The sequence below is a fragment of the Stigmatopora argus genome, chromosome 11 (assembly GCF_051989625.1).
Source record: "Stigmatopora argus isolate UIUO_Sarg chromosome 11, RoL_Sarg_1.0, whole genome shotgun sequence".
Taxonomy (NCBI): Eukaryota; Metazoa; Chordata; class Actinopteri; order Syngnathiformes; family Syngnathidae; genus Stigmatopora; species Stigmatopora argus.
Window position 1 is genome coordinate 9,801,688 of NC_135397.1, and position 19,163 is coordinate 9,820,850.

At 36.1% G+C, this 19,163-nt stretch overlaps 1 protein-coding gene across 1 annotated transcript in view; it reads left to right on the forward strand.

Annotated features, from left to right (window-relative positions):
* Positions 1–19,163, forward strand: part of pik3ap1 (phosphoinositide-3-kinase adaptor protein 1) — a 76,273-nt gene that overhangs the window by 51,054 nt on the left and 6,056 nt on the right. Inside the window, exons 6-10 of the mRNA XM_077612969.1 lie at positions 122–234; positions 12,836–13,552; positions 16,253–16,479; positions 17,886–18,317; positions 18,941–19,149. Coding sequence (XP_077469095.1) covers positions 16,446–16,479; positions 17,886–18,317; positions 18,941–19,149 — 675 coding nt within the window. The 5' untranslated portion in view covers positions 122–234; positions 12,836–13,552; positions 16,253–16,445. The remainder of the gene's footprint in view (positions 1–121; positions 235–12,835; positions 13,553–16,252; positions 16,480–17,885; positions 18,318–18,940; positions 19,150–19,163) is intronic.

Genomic DNA, 19,163 nt, shown 5'->3' on the forward strand with positions numbered 1-19,163 from the left:
GCCTATAGTAGCACAAGAGTGCTTGTTTTGATTATCTCACGAAACAGTCAGTTGGGTTTAATTTGGGTCGCAACTTTCTGATGTTAGCTACTTCACCCCAACCCTTTTGGCCCTTACACAGGTGGTGAGCCCACGGGAAGGGGGACAAAGGTCATTACATCACTTGTCTACATCGGCCATCAAACCCTGCCTCAGGTACAACCCGAGGGAAGGCTCCTGGTGACCAACATGTGGGTGAGTGATACTGTTGTCAAAAATTCTTACTCATCATTGGGGATCCTGAGACACTATATAATATACATACATACATACATGCATACAAACAATAACCAAATGCTTTTGTTATAGTATTTACTATAGTGTAAAACATGATTTTATAGTATGTTTGGACCTTTGGTGTAAATTTAGTTTTTTTTATGATTGCATTCTCATTCAAACAAAAACATTTGGCACGTTATTGTCAGTGATGTATTTCCAAATGAGGTGAGGTCCATAAACCACAAGTATGCCTTTAACCTATTTTTGTGCCATATTCCTAGTGAGATAAGCTTCCTTCTATTGCCCCCATTGCTTTGGGCATGACATTATTATTAGGAAGATTAGCATGCAAATCTTGTATAACCCAGAGCACTGGCACATGCACATCTCGCCTTAAATTGCTCTTTCACACTCTTTCCCATTAAGTTTCTTTTGGTAACATCTACAGTTTAAGACTGTGCTTTGTGTCACTAGAGGTAGAGCAAGAGTGAGACAGAGAAATTATGTAAGCTTGTTAAAACTGTAATTTTCAGATACCACTATATTTAGTTCATTGTGTAATAGATTTTTTATCAGAGCTATTATTATTTGTAATTAAAAATATTTTTGCGTTTCAAAACGGTGTTGAGGGGTGTAAAATATAACGGGGAAAAAAGATACAATCATATGAACCATGTAGAATCTTTGACCTTGTAACATCCTTGGCCTCATGATACCATAAATGACAGATCTTTCCAAATAAAGTTAACATCAAACTGGACAGATATAACTTTTAATATATTGAATGTCATCTTGAACATGGAAAATGTCAGTCATCTTCTAAAATATTTAATCATTAACTTCTACCACTCACTCAGCATTATGGGAGTTAAATTACATGTGTGACTAGTTGATGAGAAAATGACATTTGAAGGTAAATTACATTGCTAAGCTCTCACTAATGCAACATTATTTTGCTGTTATAGGTGTAGAAATGCCCTTATTGATGACTAGATTTTACTGTAAATCACACTTCAATACTGTCACAAAGATTTCCTGACAGCGACCTCCCTGTCTCTCTCTCTCTTTGCCCACACTTTCTCCAATTCATTATTTCCATCATTTCTTGGTAATTTGGAGTTGGCTGTTTAAAACTTGGAGTTTCTTATTAAGTTTTGGCCATGGTGGATAAGAGTCAGGCCTGGAAGAGCACAGAGATAAACTAATCATCTTAAAACCCTAATTATTAGTATCTTGCTGTGACAGACTGTTTTCACAAGCCCACCAAATTGGGCCTCAAATGAAGGAAAGCAAATCTGCGGAAGTGGTAATAATTTTAAGTCATTTCGATCTAGTGTGGTAGAATTCATTAGAGCAGATTAGTACTGTGTGTACAAAGTAAATTAGATATCTAATAGCAAACATGGAGGTCCTTGCCAATAGGAGGCAAGATGTAAAAAGGTGATAGTAGATATTTTAACACTATGATGTGCATTGTTTGAGCCTGACTTCACGAAACCCTTGACCTTTGACCTTGGTCCTGAGCGCAACCACATAGAAAAGAACCCAAAATTTGTAAGACTATTAACTTAATTTTGGGTGTATGGAGAAGGTTGGGGTGGAATTTGGATTGCAAGAAATAATTCACTGATATAATTACACCAGAAATTTGTGCACACAATTGTAAAATACATGTATTGCTTGACCCTGGTTAGCCAGTGAAATAAATCCTCCTTCTATAGCCTTTGTTAATTTGTTTTTATCATCTCCAAGTGGTGTTTGTGCAGGCAGTTCAATTTGCATGTGTAATTCCACTGTGCAAATTGACAACAAGTAGATAATTCGAGGAAATAGGCTAGGTGCAAGCCACTGCTATCTTCCCGAGCCTGTTCATTTTGAGGAACCGCTGAGGCATGAAACTCATACATCAACTATTTCCTGACAACGCTCTGGCTTATTGTCCCCTAAAATGTCATTAAAGCCATTATTTATGAAGCTAATTCATTTATTAAACCATATTTACTCTGACAGAATTTGTCACATTCTATCCGTATCCTGAGCATTGCTTCGGAACAATGTCTCTAAATGAGTATGAGTGAACTGTAGCAAAGTTTTTGACTCAACCCTGTTTGCAACATACAAAATAGAATGTTCTGCATTTATAAGGGGTTCATTATTTGATCGTTGTCACTTTTGGAAACTTTTCAGTGCAATTACGTACCCTTTTCTAGAGAAGTTCATTGCCCAGCTTCCCGTTTCCTTTTTTTCCACTATCCAACACAGCTTAGCAACAGCTGCTGCGGACTAATGCACCTATTTATTTAAACCATACATTCCGTAACAGTGTGAATAAATTGTAATTGTGTGAGACAATGTCAAACTGATCTTGGTACGGAATACTATATACTTTGGCAGGCCTCACAAAATGAAGTGACGGTCCAGATCTGGCCCTCGGGCCTCAAGTTTGAAACCGTGCATGAAACGGAAATTTAATTATTTTGCCTAATGAATCTCAAAACCGAAATCCATATCCGATAAAGTGGAAATTACAAAAATGAGACAAAAAAAACTTACGCTTAATGTTTTTTACGTTTTTCCAAATATTTTAATATAAAACAAACACCATATGATCCCAATGCAAGCACATTTTTGATTATGCTTTGGCAACATTTTTTGAAACATCAAAAAGCAGTATAACAGATACGCAGTTCCTGAAAGATGGGCGTAAGTCTCTTCCTTAATCTTACCTGTCACCCAAAAAACACTTACCACAGCGCTGATGAGTTGTGTATAAACTCTTTTACAATATTGATTCAGAGGCATGACATTCGAATTAATACGGATATGTTAGCTGTCATATAGGCCTCCAGTCTCATTGGCTCCAACAGTAGTCTGGCAAGGTGGGGGCACTGAAGATAAGACTGGAGTATTTAGTGTGAAAAGGGTGTAAAAAGGATCAATGTGTAGGGTGGGAGACATGATGTAGTTAAAAAAAAAGAATATCTGTGTTGACTGTATTTGTGTCAAGGCCTATTTTGTGCTCGATAACACAAATTACAGAGACAGCATGCTTTTCGACTTGTAGGTACATGTTGAAGAGCGCATCAAGGTACTGACTGTGAACCTGTGTAGCAGGCCTAGTGAGAGCGAAAGACTGCCCATGGAGAAAATGTGCTAACTTTGTCGCACTCCATTGAGCACCAATCAGATTTTAGAGCTTAGCAAGCATAAACACATTAAACTGATGAGAATCATCAGCACTCTTGTGTCAAATCTACTGTGCCCACCGGCAGAGCTCAGCACCAGCCGATTGTAAAGGAACAAGAGGCACAGCTGCATTCCTCTCGAAATGTTTCACAGTTAATAGGTGATCTCTCTGTATGTTATACTATTTTAAGATATTAAAATGTAGCTTAGACACACTACGATTGGTTGGGGACCGATTGGAGGTGTCCCCTGCCTTCTGCCCAAAGTTGGCTGGGATAGGCTCAAGCATCCCCACGCCTCTTCTGAGGATAGGCGGACGAAAAATGAATAAATGCTTCGAAAAGGTTTGATGTATGTGCTGTGGTAATTGGCGAAAGAAGGAAATTGATATTGAAAAGACCTATTGACGACAAGGGAGTAAAAATGGATTGTTGCCATCAATAGTAGCCAATGAGTTAAATGAGTGCATGATATGGATGTTTATTCTCTTTTTTTACATCTCAGGTTTCAAGCTTCTCTTTTAATTAATTGAACAATCTTTTAAACTGCAGAATCACATGCCTCTATTCTAACTGTTTGCATTCAAGACAAAGCAAAAATTAGGGTGAACTATACCTTATTTATCAAAATATATATTAAAAAACAATATGCATTACTTATATGTACATTTAGTACATGTGTTAATTGACTGACATTGACTTAACTCTTGTAAATTGTAACTGTATTTCTCCGGACATCCTATCATAACTGTGAAGTCAACGACCAATGAAAATCTACGATCCGTATGTGATGTTAAATGTGATCTTTGAGCTATAAAGATGGATCACATATTATACTGATACATTTAAATTGAAATCATTATCTTTCAAAGGTGAGAAGCCTTTCAACTTTTTTGCCAATTTATCTTTGCTCTCTTTTTTTCCAAATAATTATAGCCCCCATGCCTTCTGCATATAGTTTTACTGGAGCCGACTGGATTGGCATGAAATTAGCCCAGTTTGAATCTTTATTCGGTTTTATTCAGATTTAATCTGGACCAGCCCGCACCAGCAGACTCTGACCTTTTAAATGAAATGGACTACATATTCATAGGGTTCACTTGTATGGTTGATTATAGCATAAGATGAAAAGTGTAAGCTTTCTTCTCTGTAGTTATTCAAATGTTCCTGTTCGAAACTGGAGCGAAAATGTAGTACTATTGAATGACTAGGACTCCCTGCACACTTAAGATGTAGGAGACAATGAAATACATTTGAACCCATCCTCAATGCATGTCTGCAAACAATGATTTCATATTTGATGGTGATAGGTGGAAATGGTGTTGGCGAATATGAAATAAGGGTGTGTATATTTTTGGGTTGAAGCAAAGTGAATCAAATCAAAAATGAGAAATATTACCTTGATGATTTAATTATGATAATAGCATCCATTGTCGAAAGCTTAAATGCCATCTTAGACACAAGAAACCTTGCGGATGAATCTAAATAAATTGCATGTTCGTTATTGTGGAGGCAGCTTTACAGTAACATCCTATTACAATATTATCCTTATTATAGATCAGACTGTAATGGGAAATAAAATGGCTCGCAGGATTCAATCGTAACAAGAAATAATTAATTGAAAAGATGTGCACTGCTGTCCATAGTCAAGGTTATAATTTATGTGTCTAAATTTATTTTCATATTAAAGCTGTGGCAACAATATTTTTTTGAATGTAGCAATTAATTGTCTCCTGGAACGATTTTATTATTTTAAGACATAAAACCGCAAAAAGGTAATGCTGTTTTTTTACTACAATTGTAAAATCCTTAATTTTACGTGCACAAATAGTATGAATTTTTCCTTATGTTTTTACCCCATATAGGACACTAATTTGACTCATTTGCTGCCGTTGACGGCGCTAGGCGTCCAATCTATTTTGACCTCTCCCAGTTAATTTAAATAAAAGTTACATTTAAAAAAAAAACAATTTAGTTTTTATTAAATTTAATCTGAATAATATTGTTCTTAATTGCATTTTATTCTCTTATAAATGTTTTATTCATGAAAAAACATTCAAAATATGTTCTTTAAATATACAATAATGAGTAGTAGTTTCAGACTTGGGTTTTATTGGCTTGTATACAAAATGTTACCTAATGGTCTAATGGTGGAGACAAACATTTAAAAAAAAAAATCTGTTTTTATTTGTATGATTTTCAATTTAAAGAAATATACAAAAACCTACTGCCAAATTTACGGTCACTGAAGCACTGCATTGTATTTTATGGTCCCCCCACCACCACCTTTTTTTTCTGGTAAAATTCTGGCATCAACGGCAGACAGTATTTTACCGAAAACGTGCCTTATAAGATTTATTTTCTATTTTTACAGTGTACCGTTAGAGCATTGTAAGTTCATACCACAGGAGCAAAGAAAAAGGCACCCATATTGTCAAAATCCTTTTTTTCACGGAAAAAGAGGGGGAGAAGAAGTGGGAAACGGAATGCCTTGCCTTCCTCATTACACTGCTGTCATTTACTCTTCATCCCCCGTACTCTTTAGTGGCATTAAGACGGGATGTAAATTTGACAGTTAATGCTGTTAGAAAATGGCTAGTTCAAGAAGGGCAGGAATTAGAGATGGGCATTAGGCGCTGATAAGCTCCTTTCCTCTGCCGCGGCGGCTGCTTAACATTCATGGGAAAGTCATCATCAAACAACGTTATCACAGCTCTGTTGACGGCTGAGAAACATCATCACTATGATAATTTTTTTTATAGCTGCGAGCCAAAAAAGCTCTCTTTTATTTCAGCGGTTTGTTAATGAGATAGGAGCTTGTTGGTATGGGCAAATGCAAACTTGCCACTCTCCAGCGTTTGTTTGAGTCCCCCAGCCTCCCTCTTGTGCTTCCACTGCACCTCCTCCACACTGTTTAATGTGTAGGGAGGTGCAGGAGAGGGGGCATTTATGTGCTCCTTTCCAAGTGCTCTGTGTGCATTGCTGAAGGAGGGCCTTTATGTGTACCTTTGCAGATCAGGCGCTCAAAGAGAGAAAAACATGGTTATATCAACAAACGCTCTCTCCTAACAGCCCTGTCGCTGGCACCTGTCACTCACCTGGGATTTCACTGCACATCTTGAATGGGCAGACTCATATGCTTATTGAGACTGAGTAAACTCCTAATGCCATATCATTAATTTGCCTATTATGGCTAAAAGAGCTCCTTCAAATGAATTTAGTTACTTTAGCTTCAAACCAGAAGCATTGTGTACATCCACTCAAATTAAATCAAATTTACTGGTTTTCAATTGAAAATTGAGGACTGCTTAAATCAAAGAATATTATTTTTTCCCTTTTAAAAAAAGAAATGTTGAAAAATTGAAAATTAAAAAAGTAAATAATTATGTATTTATTAAATGTTGTTTATTTTTTTTCTTTAAAAAAAAGAAAAACTGAAATTAAATGATTATAAATGTTTCCCTTTCCTAAATGGAAAAACTAATAATAATAAGAAAAAGATAAAAAATCATATTTACTATTATTAAATATGTAAGTAATGTTTTTAAATTAAAAATTAAAAACAATTTTCGAATAAAGAGGCTAATAAATGAGGATAGTGAGCATTTTTGGTCAACAACGTCTAAACAATTTGACTATTAAAATAACTGTTGACTTACTTGATAAACAATTTGCTGTAATTTAGTTTATTTAGCGTGGACTGGTGGAGAAAAAAATGTTATGATGTGACCCATAACAAACATAAATTTGGCACCCCTGCTCTACAGTAGCAATGCTCTGAACTGCAGTTGGTGGTAGTATCTTTTTGCTGTGCTGTCACTGGAATCATCCAAATATGCACCAGCTGCCAAGGCTAAGCGGCTTTTTATGGATAGCAACGCAAACTGTGGGTTGTAGATACCACAGTCCGATTTTGGTTTTATCAGTGTTTGTGGAGTGCGTTTGCAGAGATTCAATCTTTGAAAATCCTTACCAGGGGAGATGACAGTTTATCATTATATTCTCATGACTTTTTCAACTTTGTTTATGCGACAGCTTGTTAGCTAAAGGTGAGCTTCGAGATGATGATGGCACTAAGTCTAATGAGAATTTACGAAGACAGGCAGAGAGTCAGGAAAGATAAAAATTCGTCCCCGGACAGATTTGAAGTCCTAATGTATTATTGTAGACTCCAAGTCAAAATGGATTTGATATCTATTACCATCAGTGGCTCTAAATCAGTTAACCAAGTTGCTTAACTAAGATTTATTTAGAATTGTTTCCTATTGGCCTAATTGTACGTAGTATAAGTGGACAGCACTGTGAAACGTGTACAGCACATTGAACTTTAAGAACGGTTTCCCTATGAGAACACCACCGTCAGCCCTTGCTGCGATGTGAAAACCTTTACCCAATGAAATTATCTTTGGAAGAGATGGAGATTATCCTTGTGGAGAGAAAAATCGCTCTTTCCGCGGATAACTGTCTCATTCTTCAGCTTCTCTTTAACCCAGCCACTATTTGGCTTCCTGTATTTATGATAATGGAATGTAATTCTGTTCCTTATTGACATACAGCAGTCTTTTAACCACATAAATTATTCTCTTTTTACCCCTGCTCCCGTATTTGAATCCCATTCTTAAAATCCCCATTTCCTCTCATCAATCTTACATTGCATTTTGTGATCCCCAATTGCCGTTGCCCTCGCATGGTTTACACAACCTATTCGTCACATTCAATTTATTTCTGTATTTTGGTGAGAAGGACTGGATTAACCCATTTGAAGTAGTTACTATTTAGACTCAAGTTAATCTGGTATACCCATTAGAAAATAAACTTTGGTGTCTATAGAAACCCAATTTCTTTTTTTCCAGAAATGCTATTAAGTACATTTAAACCGCAGCAATCTGTCGCACTCTAAGTAAAACTTCATAAGGTATTAACTCTTAGCACTGAGTGCTAAAGTAAATTGTTGTTGTCAATATCAGGGAGTTAAAATTAGAGCCAGTTAATTCAGATGTTACATGTAACAATTAGGAGGTTTAATATGATTCCATTGCAATATTAGTTCTTACGTGTATAGTTTCGGAATCAAATCCACTCATTGAGTTCAAAATAAAGCGGGTACATCAAAGAAATAAAGTGGAAAAGCAAGAGGATTGGAGTTAACGAAATACATTACACACTTATTAAAGTAATTTTCACTTTGCCTTCTAGACCTGGGCAAAAACACTCACTTTTTCATTGTACTCTAAGGTAGGCTGTGTGGAGCTTTTTTTTTCTTCCTTTGTTAACTTTGAAGTTAGCTGAAAATGTATATAGGTGGACTAGGGTGGACTCAAATAATCAGCAACTTCAAAAAGCATGCTGCCACTTAGCACTCCTACAGCTAATGTCCCCAAGACATTCAGAATGGAAATTATTCAAACTCATTTAGTGGCACCAAATTGGTCTAAGTTCAATCAGAAAACAGACTGACACTGAATGAGAAGTGCAGCCTAATTATACTTGTTTGTCAAATGAAAATTTCATTTGGGCAGAAATGAAACCTCGGAGCCACCACTTTTAAGGTGAGCGCCGAATTGTATTATCAGCTAAATGCAGTAAAATCCATAATCATATGATGATAATGAAAATGGAGCCAATGTTACATTCAGGCTTCCAATGCCTTGGGCATGTGGCGATAAAAATTAAGTACCATAGTCCTCTGCCAGGCACGCTGACACCCGGGCTGCTCTTTAGCCTCTTAGATGTGTTTTTGCATTTTAAAAACTTTATCAAGCCGCTGATGCAATGTGGAAAATGTCAACGTGAAATGCTCTGAAGGCAAATTGGAATTTCATTAAGAGTAAAATTATTGCTTTTGACTGATGTATTACTATGCTTGTTAAGAGCTGGAGAGCGGAACAGTAGTCTGTCCGTATGTTCTGTCGCTCTTTGCTCCGAGATCAACGAACTCGCCAATGCTAAATACTAGTGCTAATTTGCGTGAGTTTTTTTTAAATATCTAATCCATAGTGGATGTGAAATAATCTTGAAAAGTAATCAAATAATGTATCACATCTATGACATCACCTTCAATCCGTGTCATGCCCATGTCATAGAGACCATCCACATCACAGCCATCGGTTTAAAACCATGCATCTTTGTAATAGGGTATGTCCTTTGTTTATATGTTTATATGTAGCCTTTAACATCATCAGTATCACCACCATCATCGGTGTCACTGTTGCGATGCATCTTTGTAACAGAGAATTTGTATGTCATGAAATCTTGGCCTAAGTAAAATATTTTCTATAGAAGCAGAGTCGTCGGACCCACCACCTCCGTACTCTCCTTCTGCAGAGGCTTCAAAATCTCACTCATCTGTCTCGGCGTGCTTTACTTGTGTTTCGACCTTGTGAATGTTCATAGTGGATCGGACAGTGGAGTCCTGCTTACTGAATTTGCTTTCAAAAAGCCGGAGACGGCTCTCAGCATTATTGGATTGGGCATTGCCGTAATGGAATAGCATCACACATAGAATAGCGTAAGCTCCCACAGAGATAGTATCACCACATACATGTAACCTGTTTATTGATTTTCCTTGTAATCCTCTGAGTCTTAATGTTGTAAGTGACACAGGTGAAAGAGGTAGTAACAGCTTGAATAACCAAATCCATTTTTCTCAGCCAAAATGGGACAACAGATTAGCATAAATGGAAGACTGATATTTTTGTTCGTCTTAGGCATGGATTTGTGGTTCCTGCTCAAGCTGTTTCCTAAATTTGATAAAGTTATGTTTCTTTGCGAAAATGTGTCATTTGTCTTGACATTTGTACAAGCTAATAAATTAGAATGTGGTCAAAGTAGGAGGTCAAATTTACATCATGCATGTAATGACAAATTTGCACAAGCGAAAGAATGAACAAATTGACCTGTTTTTTCCAGTAGGAATTGTTGGAATTAAAAACTTGAATTTTATTTTTATAAGCATGCAATGAAATGTTAATATCACCCTCTGAATTTAGTAAATTCAGGTTTATAGGAGATGTGATTTTTTTTAAATTTTTCATATTTAACTATATATATTACATTATATAAAATACAGCCCGGAGAGTTGATCTTCATTTTGCACAAACTCTGCTGAAAACAGCACATGCACAAACCTCTTCCAAACAAGAGAGATATCACTGATCAGATGGTAAATTCCAGTAAACCATTTCCTTCAGTGTGCTTTATCTTCAGTGGTCAGTTTGCAGCAGTACAACAGCTTACAGACTCACACCATGCACTGTGGACATAAGCTTTGATGAACTGACTGCTAAAGCTTATGGATGTTATATTTCACAGTTCATATCAGCTTTTCAATGCGTCACGTATTGCTAAAAGTAATACTACGGACAAAACCTACTTGCACGCAGTATTTTGATACTGACTTGTGTCAGTGGCCGAAACCTTTTTCCTATATTTTTATATACATCTATGTATCTATATACAAGTCCTTTTTTGGTCATGACCTAATAATATCAATGTTAATGTCATATGTCAGAGTATTACATTAGGTTTTAGATTTGGATCTTCCTAAATCATTTTAAATTTCGAAATATTTTGCTCTTTTCATTATAGTTTAAAGACCTAGTTAATGATGTTAGAAGCAAACTTATTTCAAGGATTGGTTTGAATTTAGAACAAAGAGTACATGAGGAGCACAGATTAAATCCTCTGGATTTGTAGTGGAACTCTGACCTCTTGTGCTCTTTAGTGGAAGTGCAGACCCAAGCTTTTTACTCTAAAAAAAACTATTACTCTAGAAAAACATAAATAAATCAGAAATAAGTTGAGAGTTCATTTTCCAGTCCAACCATAAAGAGTGCTTGACAGAACCCCCGGAGACATCGTTCAGAAATGGTTCTGATCAGGGTTTGCAAGAACTATCGACACATGCCTTCCCAAAGTTACTCTAATTGAAGATTTCTTTAAGTCACAAACAAAGAAATTGATTTAATTCATACTCAGATATTCGTTTTCCCTGATCTGACTTTTAAGTTTCTCTGTTATTCCATACAAGCTTTAGCTGCCTCTCATTCTTCTTTTTCCATCTTTTCAATTGCCCTCTGCTGCACACTGTCAAGACAAATATAACAGAACTAGAATAGCTTTTTTATTTTTTGTTATTATTGATTTTAGCAATTTTTCTCATTCATTTATTTTCATTACCCGTAATAAGCTTGCAAAGAATACTGCAATCCAAATTGTGTATCACGTGAAATATTAATACGTAGTCCTCATCCATGTGCTGAAATCATAAATATAATGTGTTTGCATATGGGGTTATTTATCTATGTTCATTTGATGTCACCTCTAATCATAAATATACGATTAAAAGACACACAAAGACATTGGTGGAAGGTGAAAAGCTTTCTTATTCCTTTAGCCATTGTGAATTCATCACGTGAATCAATCTTTGTCAACCCAGCGAATCCTAATGAAGTAGAAATGTGTCACATTTGCTCCACAATGAGGATAAGTGGCAAACTTTGTCTGGAAAATGAAACTATTATCTTCAACTAGACGAATAGGGACTCAATATAAAATAAATAAAAGTTGCACTTATCTAGTGGACAGTGTGATTACAGAGCTGACATCCAAATTGACTGTCTTATCATGTTGTAGTGGTTTTCAGCTGAGTGGAGACTGTAGATGAAAGCAAAATAATCTTTAAATAGGAGTTAAAGATGGTTCCTCGATAAGTTGTTCCACAACAGTTTTGATCAATGAAGCATGCATTCAATATATTGCCTATTTAGATATGGGAGATAAATTTAACAGGTCTTGTAAATGATTCATAAGTTATATTTCCTTCATTATCGGGTGAGGACGTGATGAAGTGTTCTAGAAAAGGCACATTTTGAACGTATTGTCTGCAGTTATTCCAATCCAATTATTCACCACCTACTTTTCTGTTCATTTCTGAAGTACATTTTGCTAGATTTGTCGTTGTTTTTCAAAAAAATTCCCTTCATCTTGTCGTTTACTACTAATCCAGAGAGCACTTATTTTTTACAATTAGTATACTACTGTAAGTACTGCAGCACCACACACGTCTATTGTGGCGAGCGCATGTCTACAATCTGCTGAATTGAATTTGCTGCGGGCTCGTACGACAACGTTGTCAGGTGGGAGCCGCGCTTGTGGAAAATGTCAAAGCTATTTCCCTCTTTACCAGTCAATGCATTGCTTGCTTAATAGTAATTGGATTCTTATCCTCCTGTTTGCTCATCGTTTCCTGCTCCTAGTTATTCCATGCCTAAACTCCATTTAAAGTTTAATAACATTTTAGAATAGTTCCCATTCAGGTAAACAGAATCTGATTACCTAGATGGATTGAAAATATATGTCTGATGCCAGTTTATTTGCTTTATTTATTCTAGGGGCCCCCTTTAAGGATGGTTTAAAGCAAACAAATGGGTACGTCTTCTTCCTTTCTTTTCTTGAATTCTTTATGTTCTATTAGCCTATCTGTGTTGGGACTCAATTTTCTTTTTACCGTAAAGTGCTTTTCTACTAAGAGCAAAAAAAAAGAAGTAGTGTGATCGTTTTGAATTTCTTTCACCATGCCTTTCATTGTGTTAGAGCACTTATACAAGTGCATGCCAGCTGCTTAGCAAATGAGGTTATAGTATTTCCTCCTCTACCTACTGTAAATTTCAATAATTTGTTGGAGGATCCCATTCGCCATTGGTTTATCATATTATCAATGACCACTCAATTTCCCTGTGCTGCTACTTCTCAAACCCTGACCCCAGGCCCTATTACAGTCCTGTAATGAAGTGCAATGGAGTGGTAATTGGTCGGCATTATACCAGATCAGGTAACATTAGACTTATTTTCTTATCACAATGAGCCCTGCTGGTGACTCTCAATGAGAAACCAAACACACTCTCTTTCTTTTGCAGGCTATCATCCAAATAACATTTGAACTAGAGACTCCCCATTTCAGTTTTCCATTTCAAGATTGCACCCCGTGTCTCCAGATCGGGCTTTATTTCGAGTTTCCGCCACTTTAAAAGTCTCCCAAACAAATGGCAAGGCACTGGTAATAATAACCTGGAGTGTTTTTAAGATGGGGAAGTACAGTAAATGAGAAGGTCAGAAAACAATAATAGCAGCAACATTGGAAATACAACTCCTTATTTTAGTCGACAACTTCTTGGGATTTCGAATGCCTGATCTAATCTTGCTTTTAAACTCAATTTATTCGGGGGCCGGTAGAGATACCTTGACCAAGTGTGGGTATTCCACAAAAAGGTTTCAAGCTCTCAAGTATTGAAATAAAGGACAGGTAAACACATTTTTTCATTTCAAATGGATTAGACTTCCACTATAATAAACTAGTAATTTAAATTCCCATCTAAAGGATAAAGAGAGCCGCATTATTGGACGTCTCTCAATGGCAAGGAAAGAACTAAACTACTAAACATTTTATAAAACAATAAACACATTGAAAATCTGAATGAATTAGAGGGGGGGAATCTAAACTAAATAAAACTAAACAATTATTAATAATTAAGTTACCCTTTTTGCAGAATAACTTAAAATACACGCTTATGTCTTTCGTTCTGAGCCAACACATTTTTGAGCAGATGCTGTGTGCAAGGGAAAAAAAATAGATATTGAGATTGGATAACAAGGTTAAAATAAAGGAGCAAAATATTGTCTTATTAAACTCAGGCTGTAGGGATTTAACTTGAGCCACCTAATAGATAGTGGTTTTAAAAGAGACCAAACAAAAGGTAACGGGACGGTCATGCACATGGCGTCTAATAGCAGGGTTATAAAAAATTAGGGGATTCGTTTTCCACAGGAAATTGTTCTTAAATACAGGTCATGGATCACCCTGTTCTTCACAATGAGCTTCAAAAGCCAAAGAGTGAACTTTTGCCACAGTCATTAAAAGGTCCCCATAGCAGAAGGTCAAAGTAGAAACCAAACTAATTGTATAACTGGAGAGTTGCAAAGCTAAGTAAATTGATGTCACGGTCTGGATTTATTGTAAGGCAAGTGAATAGCTAGCTGTCTTTTGTAACTACCGTATTAGGAAACTTTGATTGGATCCATTGCAAATACACAGGTGATGCCAACAAAAAAACTACACCAACCTATAAATATGGAATTGGCTGGTGAAGATCTTTTTTTGGGCATTGCATTGAGAACTCTATTTGGTTATGTAAGGTATCTTCAAAAAGAAATGTGGCGGTTCGGTGGTTGGATGCTGCTGAGAACTATTTTATGTATTACTGCAGAATCTTTAAGGGGTGCCAAAAGATCTGGTTATTTAATGCAATTGCTGTGTGTTCATTGGCTTTCGCCTTGTCCAGATATGGAAACATCATTCTGAGGAAAATGTTCCACTCGTGTAGCCTTAAACACTTTCAACCACACTTAAATAAAAATGTGTTTTACCTCAGAAACCACACACAGTCCAAAGCTTCACTGATTGGTTAAATTGAGGCTTTCATGTAGCTTACTTGTGCTCAAGTAGCAGTGCTATGATGAAACTTTAATAATTCAGCTGCCACAATATTACGACAATGAGTATATGCTGTGTAATTTACTTTAATAAGCAGTAATACTTGGAGCAGTCAAGGTAGGGCAAAGAAGCCAGGCCTTGAAAGCATCAGTTAAATGCTTAGGTTTTGGTTTTCAGTTTTTTTTATACCCTTTTTTAATACATTATGTTAACACAATAAAAACTTAGTATTAGACCTTGGGTATTAAATTTGATGATATTTAACTTTTTGGCTGCTAATATCAGCATTAGAACTTTAATTCATTTGAACTAACAAGGTTTACAATGTCTACAAGTTTTAATGGATTGAACCTCTCCTTAAATGACAAAATAATTTAAAATCACTTTAGAAGAATGAAGAGACGAGTTGAAAGGTTAACAGTTAAAAAAAAAGAGATTTTTATGCATGCAATGACTGTCTTTAATACAAATAGAAGTGTATCAAAAGGCATTTCTTGCATTAATAAGTATATATATATTTTCATTTTATTTGAAGAGCCGAATAGTATTTTTTTTATTACTTAATGCACTAAGTTTTTACATGGTTGTCACTGAAAGGAATTCTTGTCCACTCTGGTAAATGATTTTTTGCTTCCCTCTAGTGTTGGTTTTATCGCGGTGACATTATGTGAGCACTTGTGGGAAATCTGGAGGCCAGTATCATCTATCCAAAATATTTTATAAACACAAAAGGTTGTTTGGTAAACTATGCTTATGTTTATCTGTGTGTGCTTGGTATTGATGTGTTTGTGTTTTTATTTTTTTGTATGTGAAATTGCAAATGGTAATTGTTCACAAGCCTCTCTTTTACCTTATTACTTCCGCCCATGGAAGAAAGCTACAAAAGAAAGTAATGTACCTTTACACCTCTGCGTTAATGTAAGAATGAAGAAAGGGATTATTAATAACAATAGAGGATATGTTTGTAATATGAAAGCGAAGAGGTGATTAGATTTGGGGGCAATGAGCTCAAAGATCGCAAAGGTCAAAAAATGAATTTAGCTATAACCTGCTTCATTCACACTTAAGGGTGGGCCCATTCTACCAAATAAGGCGATGCTTTGAAATTAGCTGCTTAGGTTGAAATCTGCTCTACTTCAATGCTTCTCAAGTTGTTTGTATTTTTTTTTATTACGGTCTGTTTAGTAATTATTATAATATGAAATTGAAAGAGATAACAATAGTAGTATAGTGTCGCTCACACACAAAATGACAAGTGCATGTGTCACTCAATTGTTGCTTATTTTAGTCATGTGTGCTGTGTTTCTCACTTCAACAGTTTCAGGAAGTGGGGTGAGTCTCTGAAATCAGGAAACTGAAAGTTTCTATTGATATATAACATCAACCAGTGAAAGCCGTCATTCCTTTTTGCCGAACCACACAACTTGGCTTGTTGTAGAAAGAAATAAAAGACCACTTTTTCAAGATATGATCCTCGTAATCTGATTGGACACCTTCAAGACACCCAAGCCATGGACGATCACATCTCTCGTGGAGGAGAATCAGGTTAGTGGGCCAACTTATCTTTCTGTAATGATCCATACTTCACTGTCTCATATTTTTGTCATACCCTGGCCCAGAACTAATTTATTGTAATGTGATTTATTTCGAATTTCATGGAATTAATCATTGTGTATGATTCCAGCAAAAGAGGAAGAAAAACTTTCAGCCCTATTTTCATGAGTCGTTTTTTTCTTGGTCTCACAACTTGGACTGTTGATGGCGCATGGCAGCAGCCCATTAACAAATAAAGTGCATGTCAACTCTCTCAGCACAGCCATCAGTGGCAAACTGTGATGAAGGCGATTACACGTGTTGGGTTTCGTTCCCAGTTAGCGAGCACAGAGGTGAACTTGACCTGATTAAACACTTTAATGAGTCAAACTGAATTACCCGGACTGCTGTTGACACAGTGCAGTGCTTGTCCAATTCCTTGTGGACTCTGTGCACTCAAATAGCCAACAGTTCGGACATTCATGCTCAAAGCCCAATCACCTTGACATTCCACCGCCGGACAGCTGGTATGTTGTCGAACATTACCTTGATAAACACTAGTAGCGGCTACGGGGAAATGAAGGCATAATATCACCACTGTACATCATTATCATAATATTTGTGATGATTACAGGGATTGCGATAAATGTTCCATGGATTGGTGAAATGAAAGAGCTTTAATGCAAATTAACACTTACATTTCCAGTTTTATGGACTGTCATTTACTGCATGCCCCCCCCGAAGGATTATTTTGATAGTCGGTTAAACACAGATTATTTTTGCGATGAGTCGACGAGTCGGCTAATAAAAATAGCATGTCAAAACCTGTTTATATTATGCTGCTCTTAATATTTTTGATTGAAATGTGGAATGAGAACTCCAAACTAGTTGCTGAGAAATGTTGGACTATGATTAGTATTATTGTTTTCCACAGGAAAAGCAAAAAATCTTTTTGGGGGTAATTATAAGGATAATCATTTGCTTTCATCAAGTTGTGGTCCTTGATGAAATCAGTGAGAATTAACTGTTTTGTATTAAAATTTAAATGAAAACAAAATACTAGTTATAAAAAAAATGTTAATATGTTATATTAATAGGTGTTTATTTTGTCTAATGTTCCCTATTTTACTATTACTTTAATGTATCATGTGTGTTCTTGATTTATGATCAATTTAAAAAAAAATGACTATATTTTTTTTTCCCAGGGTTAACTACTTAAGATTTACTATTCTGATTATAAACTGTAAATTGAATATATTAAGTTAATTGGGCCAAAAAACAGATAAATGAACTTGTTGTTTTTTCTATTAAGTAAACAGATTTTCTGCACTTTAAATTTGTTGAATAAACATGTTTTCAGTTTTTTACATTTATAAAAGGAACAGTACCTCATCAACATTTTAACCCTTTTTCTACAGTTATTCCTGCATCCCTCTCAACGTACAAACTACTAATTCTGCACACTGCCGAGGCTCAGGAATGGGCAATATATCTGAAGCAGATCCTACAAAAATCCTCTAAGATGTTCCGCCAAAATGCAGTTTTGCTTCATACCATTCACCCAACTGATCAGCTCCACGAATACAACTTTGACCATTTCGTCACTTTCAACTGTGTCTTGTTGCTCCTCAGTGGGGCATTCATAGACCTCATGTCTGAGCCTGAGCTGCGGAGAGCCCTTCGGACGCTGCTCCACCCATCACATAAAGTGGTGGCGTTGTTATGTGGCGTGTCCGAAGAAGACATCATGATGGCGGATGTCTTTGAAGACTGGTCCAGCTGGAGGAAAATGCACGCTGAGGATGAGCCTTCTGTATACGTCTCCATCATATTGGAAACCATCACTAACAGTAGGCCAACTATTTCATCAAGATAGTTTTTATATGTTGTAGACTGACCATGGGAAACACAATTTTTCTTTTGCTGGATGTAACAACCCTTTTATTTTTTTAATTCATTGGCTGTTACTGACGGTGACAGTCAAAGAATCCATTCATTCATTTTCTGAACCGCTTTATCCTCATTAGGGTCGAAACTCTAGTTATGTTCCAATAACACACAATAAATGTAAAAGGTCACTAATCTTGGAGTGCATAATTCAAAAGTGATTTCAATTTTTCAGTTTATGAACAAGAGATCCTGTTTTTTATTTTTTTTATTTTAAAAAACTATTACATGCAGAAGATTTGTGCTTGTACTATACATTTAAAAAAATACAGTAGCACTTTATGAGCAAACCACTAGAAATTCTGACCCATGTGACCTTTGACCTCATTACCTCAAAACAACTGACCTCTTCCAAACATATCCCGAATGCAAAGAAACAAACAAAATAGATGCTCAAAAGGCAGAATTTGAATTCTGCACTCCATAACAAGATAAAACAGCTATCAAACATAAACCAACAGATATTTTTTTCACCCATTGTTATTCTTACTTGCCTGATTTTGTCTTATTTCTTTCTTATTTAAAGGCAAAGTACAGGCTGAACAAGTAAACAAAGGCATAGCCCCCGAACAACTGCATGTCACAGGGGCCTGCGCAAGAAGAGATTCCAACTCTGATGAAAAACAGGAAGTGATGTATGAACGTGTGCATGCAGGTTTTTCAGTAACCAATGAAACAAGTGCACACGTACACATCAAATGCCTCACTGTCCAACCAACCCGACTTCTAACTGGGGTAAGCCTGTTGTG